Source organism: Mus caroli, chromosome 17 (genome assembly GCF_900094665.2).
Source record: "Mus caroli chromosome 17, CAROLI_EIJ_v1.1, whole genome shotgun sequence".
Lineage (NCBI taxonomy): Eukaryota > Metazoa > Chordata > Mammalia > Rodentia > Muridae > Mus > Mus caroli.
This window is the reverse complement of record NC_034586.1, coordinates 26,207,101-26,223,925: the sequence shown is the minus strand read 5'-3', so window position 1 is coordinate 26,223,925 and position 16,825 is coordinate 26,207,101. Positions and strand designations below refer to the sequence as shown.

The 16,825-nt window shown below is 46.3% G+C and overlaps 1 protein-coding gene across 4 annotated transcripts in view; it reads left to right on the top strand.

The window, feature by feature from the left end:
* Btbd9 (BTB domain containing 9) overlaps positions 1 to 16,825 on the top strand; it is a 351,427-nt gene that overhangs the window by 221,197 nt on the left and 113,405 nt on the right. For all 4 annotated transcript variants that reach the window (XM_021186356.2, XM_021186357.2, XM_021186361.2 and 1 more), the window contains exon 7: positions 15,726 to 15,835. In XM_021186356.2, coding sequence (XP_021042015.1) covers positions 15,726 to 15,835 — 110 coding nt within the window. The remainder of the gene's footprint in view (positions 1 to 15,725; positions 15,836 to 16,825) is intronic.

Below are 16,825 nucleotides of genomic sequence, written 5' to 3'. Positions count from 1 at the left end.
TTTTTAAATGTTTTTAAATTTCTGTGTACAGATGTTATAACAATCACCTTTTGTCTCCTCACAGTTTTTTCTTCAGTTTGCAAATACCTTCATACATTCAGGGCACCATCCTGGGCACTGTGCTGGGTGCTCTGAAAGGGACCCCGAGTAGCACACGGGCTCTGCCTTAGGAGACCTGAGTGTTGAGTAGAGGTGAACATGTAGCCCTTGCATGGCACGCTGCAGTAGATGGGAGACTTACATTGGCAGGGGAGAAACTAAGCCTTCTTGGAACAAGTGGCCGTGGGACATGGTGCATAAAGTAGATGCTCGGCTTTATAGAACAAGTTAGAGTTCACTCAGAGTAAAGAGAGAAAGCATTCCCAAGAGCAGGAGCCCTGTGTGTGAGGCACAGACACTTAACATACTCTGGGGAAAGAGCCATTTTAAATGCCGGGCATAAGTAGGCATAGATAGTAATAGTGCCAAAACTAAACAAAGACACTGAAAATGTGGTCCAGCGGTCCAGTATTCCAAAGGAACGTTAACCCCAAATGCTTAGTCTTTGCTTCTGTAGTGTGTGCTTTTATGTGTGGCTGTGCTGTGCTGTGCTGTGCTGTGCTGTGCTCATTATAATTTAGGCCATTGGTTCTCAATCCTAAGGCTGCAACCATGTGGTTATTTTGGTTGTTACTTCATACTTGTCATTTTGCTGCTGTTATAAATCATACCATAAACATCTGTGTTTTCCAGTGGTCTTAGTTGACCCCTGTAAAAGGGTCGTTTGACCACCAAAGAGGTCGAAACCCATAGGTTGAGAACTACTGATTTAGACTAATGGTTTCCGAGCTGAGACATATATTAGACAATCTGCCTCACTTCAGTTAAATCACACTGTAAGAGTAGCATGCATGCATTTCTAAAATTCCTCAAATGAGTCTGACTCTGATCTGATTAAGGAACCACTCATCTACACCCTGTACACTTAGGTAGGTTCATGGGGCATGCAAGGAACCCTTCACTAAACCAAGAAAGGGGTGTGATTATGTCTGAGCCTGTTCCCACTACACAGCAGGAAGCAGCAACCTCCACCTCTGCCCCCACTCCTCCTCCCACAGCATTTACAGCTCCTAAAGTCACCTCTGCGTGCTAGTCACTGAAACATTCTCTTGTGTTCTCTGCCCTCGCCTGCCCTCCACCCTGCTGCCCTTGCAGTCACTGTTTGCACAGTGGCTGCTCCAGGCCAGACCAGTCCAGCCTCAGCTCTGTTGCTCTGCCCAGTCTTTCTGGCTCTCACCTCCCTAGACATGCAGTTCTCTTGCCTTGACTTTTCCATTCCCAGTTCCTTTCACCTCTTCCTTGTCATGTCCTGGTCCTGAGCAGTCACATCTAGGAAGCTTCTCTGTCTGGTCATCCCTGTCTGGGTGAGGCAGCATGGCCACGAGCCGCCATACTGCTAGGGTAGAGTTCACACGCTCTTTATTAATTGGTATTGAAGTTTCGTCTACATTAAAACAGTAGCCCTTTTAGGAATTGACTTGTTCACATTTGTTTCCTTATCTAGTGTCTAAAAGGGTTCAGCATATGATAGTTACCCAATAAAAATGCTAAGCAAACTGAGAAATGTGCCCACCCACATTTTTGAGTACTTACAATATGCCTCCCCTCTTAACTGAACATTTACTCTGTGCCTGGTTCCTGTAAATTCCCTAAAATTAGATACCATTACTCTCCCCTCTACAGATAAGGAAGCAGGCTTCCAAATGGCCAATGAAGAAGCAAAATCTGAGTTGTTCATTCAGGTCTCTTTATGAAAGTGATAGTTCACACTCAGTCTGAATTAATGGACTCTCTGATTGAGGCTATAAGAATGTTAAAGAACCATATATAAATATACAAGTTTTTTGTGTATTGTTAATTGCTAATGTTACCATCGCCTGTGATGGCTGTTAAAGTAATTCTTTAGCCATTGGTTTTCTTGTCTGATGCTTACAGTTTTCCTAGTCTTCCAGTGCAAATAGACTCAGCAGTTTTCTCAGTTTGAGAGTTAGAAGGGGTCAAATTGTTAGCAGACTTTTACCCCAGCTTCCACGCCCATCCTCCATTCCTACTTCTGAGCCCAGAGCTTGAGCATTCTTCCTGAGAAACCTGCCTTCAAATGGAGAAGTTGCCTTCCTTCCGCCTCTCTGATAGCAAGCAGTGAAGTGGCCTGATGCTGGCCAGAGCAGGGGAGGGCAAAGCAAGCCAGAGCGATGTTCACACAGAATTATCCAGCTCCGGGCCAGGGAGTGTTCTCTGGCTTCGTCCTTCTAAGCTTTAGCAGTGAAGTTATTCAGGGAGGTGCTGTTTTCCTGCACACTGAGACAAGCTTGATTTTCAGTCTCTGCCATGGTCGTTTTGATTCAGCTCTGTAGGCTCCATGCCTTGTACTTCTGACAGGGACTCTAGAAAAGAAACTGGGTGAGCTGAGTCAACATAGCCTTGGCTTCTGGGGCAGGTCAGGCACAAGCAGGCCTTGATCGTTGCTACCCTTGTTTGTAACTGTGTGGTACAGGCCAAGGAGCAGACGTGGGGCAGGAGTGAGTGGGTCTGAAAGATGGAGGTGCTGAGTGGGATGTATGTGAATCAGCTCGGCTTCAGTGACTCCAGAGTGGAGGTGGCTGCTGGTGGCCTGGATGAACTCGGTTTCCTGAGACTGAGCAGTGTCCTGAGATGTGAGACCTGACATACAAGGACGGTGGCCGTTATGTTTAACTGGACTGTACTGAGCTGGACAGAGGCAACAGAGATTGAAAACATTGTGTCTGGGCTTACTCCTGTGTAACTCACTCCAGCCCAGGAGAACAGCCTGTCTAATGCTTTCCTTAGGCTTCCTGATCAAGTAGTTAAAGCAGTGGGTCCTGATGTACTTTCGCTGGGTTTTGCTCTCCCAGTATCCCACTTGGCATCCCACTTGGTATCCCAGAAGGTATCCTTGGCAGGCCAGGAGCTATTAGATCTTTGCATCCCTGCCCCGGGCGTCTGCCTCCTGCTGCTACAGCTGCTGCAGTAGGTACAATGATTAAAGAGGGTGTGACTGTGCGCTTCCTCCTCCTTTTGCGATTACTTCCCATGGCTCTGCTTTGATGCAGCTGGCTGAGCTGGGGTATTTGGGAGCATCCAGAGGACCCACAGCTGAGTCTATCAGGTCCCCTGCAGCAGCTGTTATCTGAGGCGGCAGCAGCAAAGGAAGGGTGCATGGCAGATATGCAGGAAGAACACCAGACAGGTCTCTGCTCCAGAGGGTTGCAATCAGCCGGTGTACATGTGGAGCTGGTGATTGTGCTGGAGAGAGGGAAGGGGAGGAGATGGTGCTTTCCACAGTTATCAAGATAAACAGAGCGGCCGGGGCCGTCTGTGCAGCTGTGGCAGTGTGCCGATGAGCTGAATTACTTTATCTTTACCCAGTGGGAATTAACACATCCCCCTTTCTACCCAGGGGAGAAAGACTGTGGCTAACAAAACTAGTCAGTCGTTTGAATCTTCCCGCAGAATGGTGATAATTTATAGGAGTGTCTGGATGTCTCCTTGTTCGGACATTTAATTAGTGAAAATAACAGCCTAGAAGATGAAATGGCTCTGTTGGCTAAGACAAATATTTGAGGACCTGGTAGGAGGACTGGGGCTAAGAGGCTGGAGAGGCAGCTGGAAGGGAATAGACAAGGAGTAGAATTGTAGCCCGAAGGCTGAAGTGGAGATGGAAATGGTCCTGCCTACCAGTTTCTAAGTGGCCACAGAAACTTGAAGGCTATAGGTCTCAGACTGCAAAAGGCCCCACAAGTCCTTGCCGGAACTCTGAATATCCAAAGAGATGGGCATTCCCTTATGACAGGCAGTGAAGGCTTTAGAACACACCTCAGTGCTCACACCCTTCAGAACAGAACCCCAGCAAAACACAAGCAAGGCTGTGTAGACATAAACCCTAATCATATGGAAAAGAGCAAACTGTGAAGCCCATGAACAAGTGCACCCTCAGAAAGGCACGAGGCACCTGCACAGCAACGATAGTGCACCGGGCAGGAAAGGGCTGAAGGGAGGAGGACCAGTGACCACTTTCCCACTGCATACAACCTGACCGTTCTCCCCAGCCAGAGTGCAAAACTGAGAGCTTAACTGATGAGGGCAAAATAAGGGCATGCTAAGCCAGGGGTTGCACAGTTAAGAAGGGCCATACTTCAGGGGTGAACTCATCACTTGTAGAGACAGAACCCTGCATTGTTAATATCCTAACACACGCGCACACACACACATCCATATGCACAGAGATGGGCAGTTTTGGGTCCAGCTTTATGACTTGCTTCCAGAACACTAGCATCTCGGTCCTTATCCTTCTTCCCTGCAGCGAGTTAGAGATCTCTCCCTAGTTAATCTGGCCAGCCCATGACAAGGTAAGCTGAAGGATCTCAGAGGAGGCGTTCTCCCGCAGTTGCCTGTTTTTGTTATTTGTTTGCTTGTATATAGGGAAATGAAAACTTCAAAAAGCCATTGCCATCTTTAGAGAGATTAACCAACAACAGCAGTTTTATACCAAGAATGCATGAGAAGGAAGAGTTAGAGAATAGGAAGTATTGTTAGAGAGTTGCTGTATTAAAACAGAATCAGAAGATCAGTAAGCAGCCTAGACACTGAAGTTGAACTCTCCAAGAAAGGAGATGAAACCAGTGAAAAGACGGCCGAAGGGAGGGCATAAAAGTGCAGGTCAGGGTTCACAGGGTCTCATAAGGTTCTGATAATCCAAACTTCAAGTGTCATTGAGAAAAGTCCCTGGGGAAAGAAGTCAATACTAACAATTGAAATTTTGTGCAATATGTGGGTTTCTAGATGGCAAAACCCACCCCAGGCTCATCTTCATGTAATTTCTGAGAATGGGGGATCTAGACGTAATCCATGCACTTCTAGAGCAGGCTGTGGTCAGATAGTACAATGGTCATCCAGTACCAAAGCAGTTGACTGACAAAATGACACTCTACTCAGAGCTCCTGAGGAAAACAGTTGGTAGTTTAAAGGCCCACACCACATACAATGGCAGCCAAACAGGAAGGCGTACTAGACGGTGGCTCAAAGTCTGTAACTATTCACCTTCCAGAAAGCATTTCTCAGGAAGCTTTTGGTAAGAGTGTGCTCCACCAAGTCACAGAACAAAACTGCGGAGAGGAGGAGAGACATAAAAACGGCTGTGGGATGGGGTGGGAGCTAGAGGGGGCCAGGCTTGGCTGTGCCTGGCCAGGACACCTAGGAAGATAGCTTGAAAAGAAAGCAATTACTACATCTCCTTGATGCCTCAGGATGTTGAGAGCAGCACATCAGCTGAGCAAGAGCTACTGGAAGAAAGGGTTTATGTGGTGTTCCTAGAAAATTAAGCAAAGCAAAAATCCCTTGAGCCATGGTCCTTTGGTGGCACATGCCCTGTCACCCTAGCATTTGGTGAGATCAGGTACACAGATTCCTTCACATTTGAGGCCAGTCTGTGATATGTGAGACCCTGTTCCAAACAAAGGAAAACAAAACAACCTAATCTCATTTCTAACTAGGAAGACCCCGTGCAGGAATTAGATGTGAGTAACATTTACATAATCATAACGTAAACAGTAAGTATTGATCCAGCTGAAGGTACAGTCTACATGGGGGTGGGAATGGTACAGGTGGAGAGGGAAGCTAAATCCTTGTCTGCTGCAGTAGCATTGGTCGATAAAGCCTAAAACCAGAAGATCAAGAAATAGCATCAGAAGCCCGTTGATTATAGATGCAAGATAAATCCTAAAATAATGAATTAAAGCAGATAACAGCGCTTCCTCTGGGAAGGGGAGGAAATGGAGCATGGGACATTTGTCATAGCAAGCCTTACAGGCAATTTGACTTTTAACTATGTGCACATAGAATGTTACTTTTAAAATTAAAGAGAAACTAACAGTAAAGGCAGCTTTGACTTGAGTGCAGAGGCCAAGGACTAGAGGGGCAGCAGTGGCTCCTGGAGACAGGAGAGAACCTTCCCCTTAGTGAGAGCACGTACCCCTCTGTGTGCACAGTACCCCTTCTCATTGTGAAACAGTGTAGGGCTTGGTGCTCTCTCTGCCCACTGTCCTAGCACTAATGCTATACCAGGAGAACCCAAGGCAGGAGTCTTCAGGCTTGGACTCTGAAGACATTTTGGGGAGGAAGAAAATCATTGCTAAACTGTCCCACCTCTCAAACAGTTTGCGAATCCACAGGAGATGTGGATGGTAGACAGACATCCGTTGAACTTCAGCACCATGGGTGTGGACCGGCAAAGAAAGGCCTCAGCTCCTGCTGTAGGCAGCTCTACAGTGCCACTTGGAGCATCTTCCTGTCCCTGCTTTACTTGTGCTCAAGATCTAAAGACCTGACTAAGTCTTTCATAGGTATTGCATTGAAATTAGTGTGGAAATCTGCCTTGCTGTTGGGAAACTGGAGGACAAGCTTCTGTGGTAAATCTGTCACCCCCTAGACTTCGGCAGCCCTGAGGGTGCACTGTCTGTCCGTGCTCATTGTGGTTCGCCCTTGTGTGTGCTTCCTGTAATTGTTTGCATTTCCTGTCTGTGGGCAGTGAATGTTCTCATTTTCTCCAGTATTGTTTTTATTTACTTTCCTATTCTGCTGCTTGTTGAGAGCTGCGCATAATTAGAACGCTACTTGAATTGCGTGCCAACCGAATGGCTGGCTCGCTTCCCTGTTGCTCCCCCACCTACCTTTTCCATTCTGAATCAGGTATAGAATTTCTCAAGGGCAAAAGGAAGTTCCCTGGAGTATTCTGTGGCCATTGATGACCCCAGCGATATTAGGTGGCATATGTGGGACTTTGGGAGTCAAGCTTGTTTTCACAATACATTTTGGATACTGTTCTGAGGATCTGTTGCCCAAACTCAGGTTTCTTTAGGTAAGTGTAAGGAACACAAGGCTGTGGGAGTTACAGGTTATCAAGTCTCCAGTCTGAAGATAAGACTGTTGGCATGATATTAACTGTGTTTACATGTAAAATACACATATGATAACATGTTTGAATATGTTATAGGTAGCTGTATGGACTGTGAATGGCTGTATGTGTGGTGTGTTTGGAGTTGTTAGCTTAATTTTAAATCCCAGTGCTGGCTTCTCAGCAGAGTGGAGTAGAGGCTGGTGTCCTCCGTCCCTGCATTCTGTGATGCTCTAATTTCTGACACTCTGAGACTGTCGTGGCCAGTCACCATGGTGTTTCTTCAGGCAGCCAGTGTTTGCCTTCTTAGGAATCATAAATGTTTCTTTGGAAAGCCAGACCTTTCCCATTTAAAATTTTCACAGCTAGGATATATAACTATACAAACTAATGATCCTGTGAAGTTTCTCTTGTTGTTTCTGAGACATGGTGTCACTTGGCAGCCCAGGCTAGCCTTGAACTGTAGCAGTCATGACCCCTCTGTCCCCAGGTGCTGGGATGACAGCCATGAGCCACTCTACCTAAGCATTGTGACTTACTGTGCATGCATGCACAGAACACATTTCGAGCAGACCATGAGCAAATTCTTTCTCTTCCTGTGGAGCCCCTTCCTTCCTTTTTTATCCACCTGTTCTAAAAGAAGAAAGGGGGAAAGGCTTCTGTCTTTAGAGTGTTGCTGCAGTGAATGGCCCATGCCATCCTAGTTATGGGAAATATTTTGCCCACCATGATCCATGACCCCCCAAAAGCAGATGTTTTATAGGTCACAGTCACGAAATGAGTTTTTACGGATGCATAAAGAATCTAACAGATTTAATTTCCTTTTGCTTCTTCCTCCAGTGTAAGCTTCCATTAGAGCCATTTGTCTGCCTTGGAGGAAGGGCCTGTTGGGTGAACTTGGATACATAATGCAACTGTGGCCAAGATAAAGCTAGGCTGTCTCTTCCCCGCCCCCAGCATCTTAGCAGCTAGGGGAAAAGTTAATGAAAAAATGCAAATGTTGAACTTTGGTAATTTCATCCTATTTGTTGAGATATACTTTGTGTTGGTTTCAAATGTTTTATTGAGTAATAAAATTGGTGATCTGTTCCCATTAGCAGCCCACTGAGAGCAAGGTTGGCTCACTCATGCTTGCTGCTGACCTCTCTGCACCTTGCTGTGTCCCTCTGCACCGCACCTTCCTCTGTGTCCTTCTGCACCACACCTTCCTCTGTGTCCCTCCTCTTTTCCTTTTGTTTTTATTTGTTTCTCAGACTTAATTTTCACTTTATATATCCCACTTCCTCCTTGTAATCCTTGAAATATTACAATCTGAAGAAAAGAAAACTTAACATGTTTATTCCAGTGACATTCAAATCGGTTCCTCTGTGTGGCTGTAAGAAGCCTGTGTGATTGAGTTTCCTACTTTGTCCTGCTGAGGATCTGTAACACGTGTTCTAGATCCCCAGCTCACATGCCTTTGTGTGGGGCAGAGCTGACCATGCCCTCCCTTTTGACCCAGCTTGTAGTCTACCCGACAGTGGTTTTGTAACTGTCTGACTTTCTAGGTAAGCACGTTTGTCTGTAAGGTTCTATGGTGTGTACTTTATTTTCTAAACAATGGATAATTACTTGATTTTTTAAAAATTTGTTATCTGTTTCTTCTCTTTAAATGTAAGTTCCATGGGGAGGGATTTATTCGTATTACCCAGCCGGGAGTAGCAGGCATGTGACAAGTGCTCAGTAATACCATTTGCATAGGCTATTGATCTCTGTCTGGGGGTAGGGCCAAGAAGGGACTCATGTATACTTGGAAGTAAGTGTAGTGGGCTCTCAGTAGGACTTTGCAAGCCCAAGCTCTGAGCGTCCCTGTGTGAAGAGGAAGCATTCATATATGAAAACGCAGGTAGTGAGTGCTCTACCCTCTCTACCATGCTTCTCCCTGGGTCCATCCCCTCAGAGCTGCACAGTGCTTCCTTTCTTGCTGTGGCTTAGCGTAAATGTCTTCTAATCAAAGTTTAGGTCCTGCCTCTTTGCTCCTTCCTCACAGGGCTTAGTATAATTCCTTGTACCTGGTGGGTGGATCTTAATTAATGACAGATTTATTCAGGACAATGACAGATTTATTCAGGACACCTTTAAGAGCTTAAATGCAGAAGCAGAAATTTGAAATGAACTAAATAAACTTTACACCTTATATAATTTTATATGATTTATATAAACAGTACAATTAGTTCAGGGGGTAGTAATTCCAAGTACAATTTTATAAGTTGAAGGCACATGGCAGTGTTTGGCTCTGACTATTTGGGAGACAGGACATTCACTGTGACCTCTTTTGTAGAAACCATCAGATGCTTCCCTCTGTGTAGGGTGCCTTTCCACTAAGGGAGCTCTGGGTTATGACGTAATCGTCTTTGCTCCTTGCTCTCGGTGGCATCAGTTGTTCCAGAAACAAGATGGCTGCTTGTTTTGTTTGCCCTTCAGGTTGAGTATCTGAGAATCGGGTGCATGATTGCTCCCTCTGCAGGGCCCACGGCCAGATAGCAAGGGGCCTGGTTGCTCTCAGAGCTGTAGCCTGTGCTTAGGCTAACTGCACACAGTGTTTAACCTTTCCATAATTCTCCCTCTTCGAGTGTGCAGCGCTGCAGGGGCTTCGCCAGTGTCGGCAGAGGAGAATCTATAGCCGCACAGAGCAGCCAGCGGGAAGGCTTTCTAACCCTTACAAATCTTCTCTGTGGCAACATGCTTTTTCTAGAAGCTTTTTGTCATTCTGGCAGCAAACTGTTTTCCACTAGCTGCCTTAGCAACAAGACCCAAAGTCAGTCCCCTTCTCACTTGCGGTCTGATGGTGTATCCCATAATAGACCTTATGCCCAGCATTGGAGGAAGAAACCGTAGGTGACCGCAGACTTGAGCTGTCCTTGGGCTTGGAGGACCATGTACTTTGTCAGGCCGTAGAAGGGAAAGGTTGGGAGTGACCAAATAGCAGGTCACCCCGGGCCTCTAGTGAGAGCAGCAATTCGTTCTTGTCAGGGGTCTGTCCCTATTCACAGCAAAGAATAGGACTTCTCCTCAGAGTTCTCCAAGGCCACTTGGAAGAAAACAGAAACTATTACAGATTCCTTCTTTAAAGTGCACATGGCTTCAGCCATAGTATCTGTTTATGCCAATAGTGTAAAGTCCAATTTGAAAATACTTTATCAAAGATTAAAATTTTATTGAACTCTAGATTCACTTGATTCCTTGAGAGCTTACTTAAATAGTCCTAACAAATAAAATTGTATCCCATAATAGAACATGCTCAGTACAGAGCCCCATATAACTGAGACACTGGTAAGGGTTAGCTCTATTTCAGAGTCAGCTTGGAGTCCAATGGAACTAGAGACAGTCCACTGATTTTCTCTTTTCTTTGGTATATTAAGATGCTTGACTTTCAGTGTTAGCTGTGAGAAATTAGCTCTGGAAGCATTCTGACAGAAATGATGGACAGATGAAGGGTGAGAGTGTGCGTCCTTCCATAACAGCAGATAATGCCATGAAACCACCCAAGGCCTCTGTAAGGAAATGGCATGTTCCTAATGAGTTAATCTGAGCCTTCAGCTGCGCCCAGTGGTGTATCACACCACCATGATGAGTCTGCCCAGGTTCTGTTCTCTTTACCAGAGAGGGGAGCTGGGAAAGCAGGCGGAGGCAGTGACTACTCCTCTCTCACTTTCACAAGCACTGAGGCAGGCCCAGAAAAGGGTTGTTGTTAAAAGTCTGGGTGATCAAGATAGGAAATGCCGTAGAGTCAGTCAGACATACATTTTTTTTTTCTTAAGACAGGGTTTCCTCTGTGTAGCCCTAGCTATCGTGGAACTCACTCTGTAGACCAGGCTGGCCTTAAACTCAGAAATCCGCCTGCCTCTATCTCCCAAGTGCTAGGATTAAAGGCGTGTGCCACCACTGCCCGGCTCAGATGTACATTCTTAATAGAGCCTGCTTCCTTTGCCCTATGGTCCCCACTGCTGTGGTGCCTGAGGGGGTGACCAAGACCCATCTTCGTAAGCCTAGTCTGTTCTGTGGCCATCAGTAATACTCTTCTAGGTAGCCCAGTATTCAAAGTCCAAACCACAAAATAATGTTCCCAGCAGTCTACTCTTAAGGTATCCTACTCTGCCAAGCCTTGCCTTTGGTACTTTAAAATATTTAATTCATTTAAATACTCTGTAAAAGGTTTTTTTGTTGTTGTTGTTTTTGTTTGTTTGTTTTGGTTTTTCGAGACAGGGTTTCTCTGTATAGCCCTGGCTGTCCTGGAACTCACTCTGTAGACCAGGTTGGCCTCGAACTCAGAAATTCACCTGCCTCTGCCTCCCAAGTGCTGGGATTAAAGGCATGCTCCACCACGCCCAGCCTCTGTAAATGTTTTATTGTTGACCTTTTGTGGCTAATTTTCACTGTTAATTATTTTTACAAGTTGACAACATTCTACTTTGTATACAGTGTACTGAGACATGCGTTCACACCCGCACTCTCTTATCCTCCTCCTACCTCCAGCCTCCCAGATCTCTTCCTCCCATCTGGTTCCCTCACTTCTTCCTGGTGGGCAGGACAGGGGTACACAGGCAGTCACAGCTTCTGCATTTTCAGAGTTGTAGCATCCAACGTGCTGTTAAGTCAGTGCCCCCTGTGCTTCTCCCTACCCTCTGGCTCCCACTGTTCTTTGCCATCCATGATGTTCTGGGACTAGGAGGAGGTGACATCGGTGTTCCATTTAGAACCAAGTGCTCAGCAGTCACTTACTGTCACCACTTTGGCCATCACCCCTCACCATGACAGGCTTTTCCATTTAAAGTGCAGTGCTGCACTGGTGGTAGTGTAAATGCTGGGACGGCAATTCTACTACATGTGCTTTTGGTGACATGTAAGTGGTGGACTCCTGTATGCTGTGGGTTCTTTTCCTACCCTTTATCCCTCCCACCTGGGGTTCACCCCATCACTAGATAGGAGAGAACGTAGAGAGGAGAGAGAAACAGTTCGCTATTGTAGCACTAAGGGTCTACAGCCAGATGTGGTTGTTGAAGGCTTTTCCTGTCCAGTGGCCTGCATAGCACCTTCCATGACGTCAGATGCCAGCTAGTGCAGAGAGAGCTGCCAGCTGAGTTCCAGCTTTGTTTCTCTGGGGTTTGTATCCAGAGCGTGTGGTAGCTTCAGCAGTAACTAGTTCTGGTGGGCAGTCTAGAGCAATGGTAATAACCTTCATTGCTTTGATAGCCTCTGCGGTTTGGTTACCTGGCCAACAACTGTACCTGGCAACAGGATTTGGCTTTGTAAACCTGTGACTTGGGGCTGTATTGTTGACCTTTGTTAAAGAGGAGGAAACAAAGGTTAAAATTTTGTTTGTTTGTTTGTTTGTTTGTTTGTTTGTTTTTCGAGACAGGGTTTCTCTGTATAGCCCTGGCTGTCCTGGAGCTCACTTTGTAGACCAGGCTGGCCTCCAACTCAGAAATCCACCTGCCTCTGCCTCCCAAGTACTGGGATTAAAGGCGTGCACCACCACGACCTGCAGGTTAAAATTTTTTAATCGCTGCTTTTTCTCTCAAGCGACTCATCTAGTCCCGTAGTGGGCCACATTGCTCTGAAGCCTACATCGTTCTGAAACTCTTCAGTGCTTTCTAGTTTTAGTAGGCTATCCTGAACATTTTAACTTTATCTTATTAAAGAAGGCAGGATTCCTTTCACCCACAGTCTCTCAGAGCTGAAGAACTTCGTTACTGAAACATCTTGTTCTGAACTGTGTCCAAGGCCCAGGTTTTGTCAGCCACTTGAAGACAGTGAACACAGAGAGAGTGGGGAAGTGTTAGAGAGAGACCAGTTCACTGGGACCCGTGTGTGTGGCACTTATCTTCTTCAGAACCAGCCATTCTGTCGCCCTGTGCCTTCTACCGCACCGGTTAAGTTTTAATTACCTTCAGACAGAGCTTCTGGGTTAAGGACCTCTGAGAGAACAGAGTGGGGCTCTCCAGTTCCTGGTGCTGCTCCTCGCTGCACACTGATGAAGCCCTTGTGGCCCCTGCCCTTGTTACTAGGTGATGTGAGTGACTGCGCCACAGTGACGACGCTGAAGAGGAAAGAGCAAATCTGAAGCTCTGCCCATGTGCTCTCCAGCGATCCTTGTGACAGAAGAGTGATGTCCACTTGCCTTTCTTAAACATTAGAATCATTTTGTTTCACTTTTCAAAGAAAGTTGAAAACCAAACCAAAACAAAAATGGACTCCATCCCAACCCTTTCTCTTGGGTTTTCAGTCGCTGCTTCTTACCCGCCCTGGGGTCCTCCATTCTCAGCTCAGGAAGGAAATGAGCCTGTGATCAAAGAAGGCGCGTGCCTGCATCCTCAGTCATTGCTCAAGGGTCTCTAAGTAAGACAGGCTTCTGAATGTGAGTGTAGGGCTCCGGGATGTCAGCAGCTACCGAAGCCCGGCCGCTGTTGAAGCCGTGTGCTGAACCTGTCTGGCTCTTCAGTGCAGGAGAGGAGCCTGGCTTCTTACTTACGATTTTTCATTTCTTGAAGTGTGAGCTTGGGTAAGGACATGAAGTGTTGCTGTAAGTTATGCTGAAGTTGCTCAGGCTTAGAAAGTAAGAGGGGTTAGGGTGACAGGGCTCAGGGGCATGCTGTGTGCTCAGCAAGTGATGTACAGTGATGAATGACTGGCTTGACCTCAGGACCGTGGGCAGAGATAATGCTGTCTTCATTTATGCAAGGCTTTGACCTGGAAACGTTTCTCTGTGTTCTTCTTATCTATTATTTTGTTTATTGTCACAAACCCTGTCATTGAAGTTGTAAAATGTGTCCCACTACAACTCTTTGTCTTCAGTTGCTTCTAACTGTGGGGCAAGGGAAGGAAAACTTGTATAATTTTGTCTATTTCTGCCGGGTAAAATTTGGGAAATGACTGTAATCTAAACTTGAAAGCTTGGTTTCCTGTTTAAAAAGGACAGGCAAGACCTGCCCAGCATCTGCCAAGGCACCAGCTAGGTGCCTGATCTCCACTCGGGCTTTTAGCCTGCACAGTGGGAGGGCTAGTGTTTCTCTGGGAACTTGACCTTAAGAGTACGATCTGTTCACTTTGCACCAAACTGCCCACTCTAAGGTTGCAGATGGCAGCACTCGGGGCCACCTAGGGCATATGCGGTTGAATGTGCTATGCTGGTTGAGTTCCTGTGGTTACAGGAAATGACCAAAATTAGATTCAGGCCAAGGCTCCAGGTTCAGTACACCCCTTCCCTTCCAGAAAGCACCCAGGAGACCGTCGCTGACAACAGTAAAAGACAAACCCAAATCTACTACTCAGAACATTACAGCCTCACTTTAAATGAACTCTCTGCTAAAACCAAAACCTAATCAACTCTGCCCTCTTTGTCTCCACTGAGGCTGGGGAAAGCCAGCAAACCTTCCTTGTGCCTGCGGGGTCCTGGTAGGAGGAGGAGCTGCTGGGTCTCTGTAAGAGAAGGATGACATGTCTCTGCAGTAAGTCCAAGCACTCTGAGTAGCTAGTCCAGGAAGTGTCATTAGAATGGGTCCTGAAGATGAGTGACCGGCTCGTGTCAGGGAGCAGATGGGTAAATGAGCTACACAGGGAGGAATGCCCTGCGGCACAGGCTGGAAGAATAATGCAAAACCCCTAAATACAGTCCCCTTAATTGAACGTTTCAAATAGTCTTCTACATTCCCCAGTTAACTCAGAGTGATGAGAGCGAGATTACGGAATTAGTGAGCAACGATTAACTCAGAAGTCAAATTATATCATCTAAATCGAAGGTGGTTCTACATGCAGAGAGAGGGTATTACTAAAACCTTGCCTGGACTGTCATTTCCTAATTGAAATGTGTTCTCTCATATGCCCCTGTCCCTCAGAGTGCACAGTTCATAATTTGGAAGAGCATCCGTAGTTAATCTAGTTATTTTCATGGTCTTCCCTCTTGAATTCTAGTAAGATAGTGTAGGGCACATTCCCTTTGGAAATTGTGAGTTTGTGTCTTCATTAACCTGTGAACTATCAGTCCTTTCAGAGCTAAGGGAGCAAGTCACTCCGGGGTTTAATGCTTGTTTGTGGCAGATGAAGTCTCTAGGGAAATGGACAGAGTGAAGAGGCCAAAACACTCCTGACCTGCCCGGTGAAACTGCATACCGTGTGCAGATGGCAGAGCCGTGGGGCCCAGAAGGAGGCTGCAGAGTGGGCCTCTTCTTCTTTCTACAGGGATGGCTCCCCAGGAGTCAGGTCGGGCGGGTTGGGGGGGCGAATTGGGGGAGCGGCTAGTGTAAGTATGTAGGCTTAACTTTCTAGTTGGGACTAGGAACGATACTAAAAGAAAAGATACCCACAGTGCTTTTCAGTCATTTCTGTGCATGTTTCCTTTGGACAGGGAAGCAGTATTGATTGTGTGCATTTGTCTGCAACGGATGGCAGGTCTTAGAGCTGAGAGCATTTGATTTTGCCTGTAGTTTTGCACATGTACCCAGATAAATTCCTAGCCATGAGGCAGGGGGGAAGCTGGTTGTTAATCTCCAGGGTAAATGTCTCCGGGATTTACATTTATTCTGACATCCAAGGAATGAACTGAATAGTCCCTGAAGTGATTCCTAGGTCCGTCACATCCGAGGTTTGCTTAATTCCTGAAACAGCATGGCTGTGAGCTGGCCTAGGAGGTTGACTTGAGAGTTTTGTAGGTCCGGTTTACTGTGTCTGGTCCATGTGCCTGCCTCCCCTGGCTGTGCCAGAGCTCCTTCCAACAGCTGTGCTCTCTTCTCACCCTCAGGTATATCCGAATAGTTGGGACTCACAACACAGTGAACAAGATTTTCCACATTGTGGCTTTTGAATGCATGTTTACAAACAAAGCCTTCACCCTGGAGAAGGGCCTGATAGGTAAGTATTACAATGACCTTTTTGCATATTTATTTAGATACTTTGCCTTCCAGTATTTTCACATTCTAATAGTTCCTATTAAGCAGCTCTGACTAAGGACTTTGACTGAGTTTTGAATGCCGTAGGCTGAGTGACAGAATACTGGTTGTAGAAGATTTCAAAATAATAAGCTCAGTAAACTTAAGGAAACAAATGTGAATATTAGCTCTAGCTAAGCATTGGAATCATTTTGGGAATTGCTCCAATCTGCAGATAGGCAGATCTCTTGCTAGGCAGATGAAGGCTTTCTCACCCGAGGCTTGTCTCTATTTACCGGAAGATAGGGCTGGGGAGGACGTCTGTCCGATATTGATCAGATAGCCTTCTAAGGCTTTGATTTGATAGGAGTGAGATGTGTAGCTTTGGGAATGTTTTCATGGACCTGTCAGGCCAGAGTTCACTCTGCTTAGTGGAATTATCCTTGAGAAAGTTCCAGTCTACAGTCTGAGTGAGACTGAAGGCGAGCTGCCATTGAGGCAGTGAAGTTACTGAGAGGCAGCTACCTGCCGGTTTCCCCAAGGGTGTTTTCAGCTCTAGGTCCATTTGCTTGGTTCCTCTTGTGTTGGGCTTTGGCTTTGTTTTAGGCACTGTGCAGTCAGTCCATTGTGTTCCATCCATCCCTGGTCTTGGCCTTGGCAATACCAAGAGTGACTTCTTCCCAGGCAGTGAACTCCTCTGTCTTCCTCATGCCTTTGGTTTTCTCCTCCCCTCCTGTGTAGCTTGGCTCATGAGACCCTTGAAGCTGTGCTTTTGCTGTAGCTCTCCTTGAAAAATAACTCACTGTATGTGGGAGTGTGCCTTTGCCTAGCCTTAGCTAACATAGAATTCTGTGTCTTTGAAGTAGGAGTCCATTCTCCTGTCTGTGTTGGGACACGTGTCCACATTGACACAGGTCTATACAGCGTGGTAGTGACTAACAGTGTTGTGTGGCCAGCAGGAGCCTACAGGAAC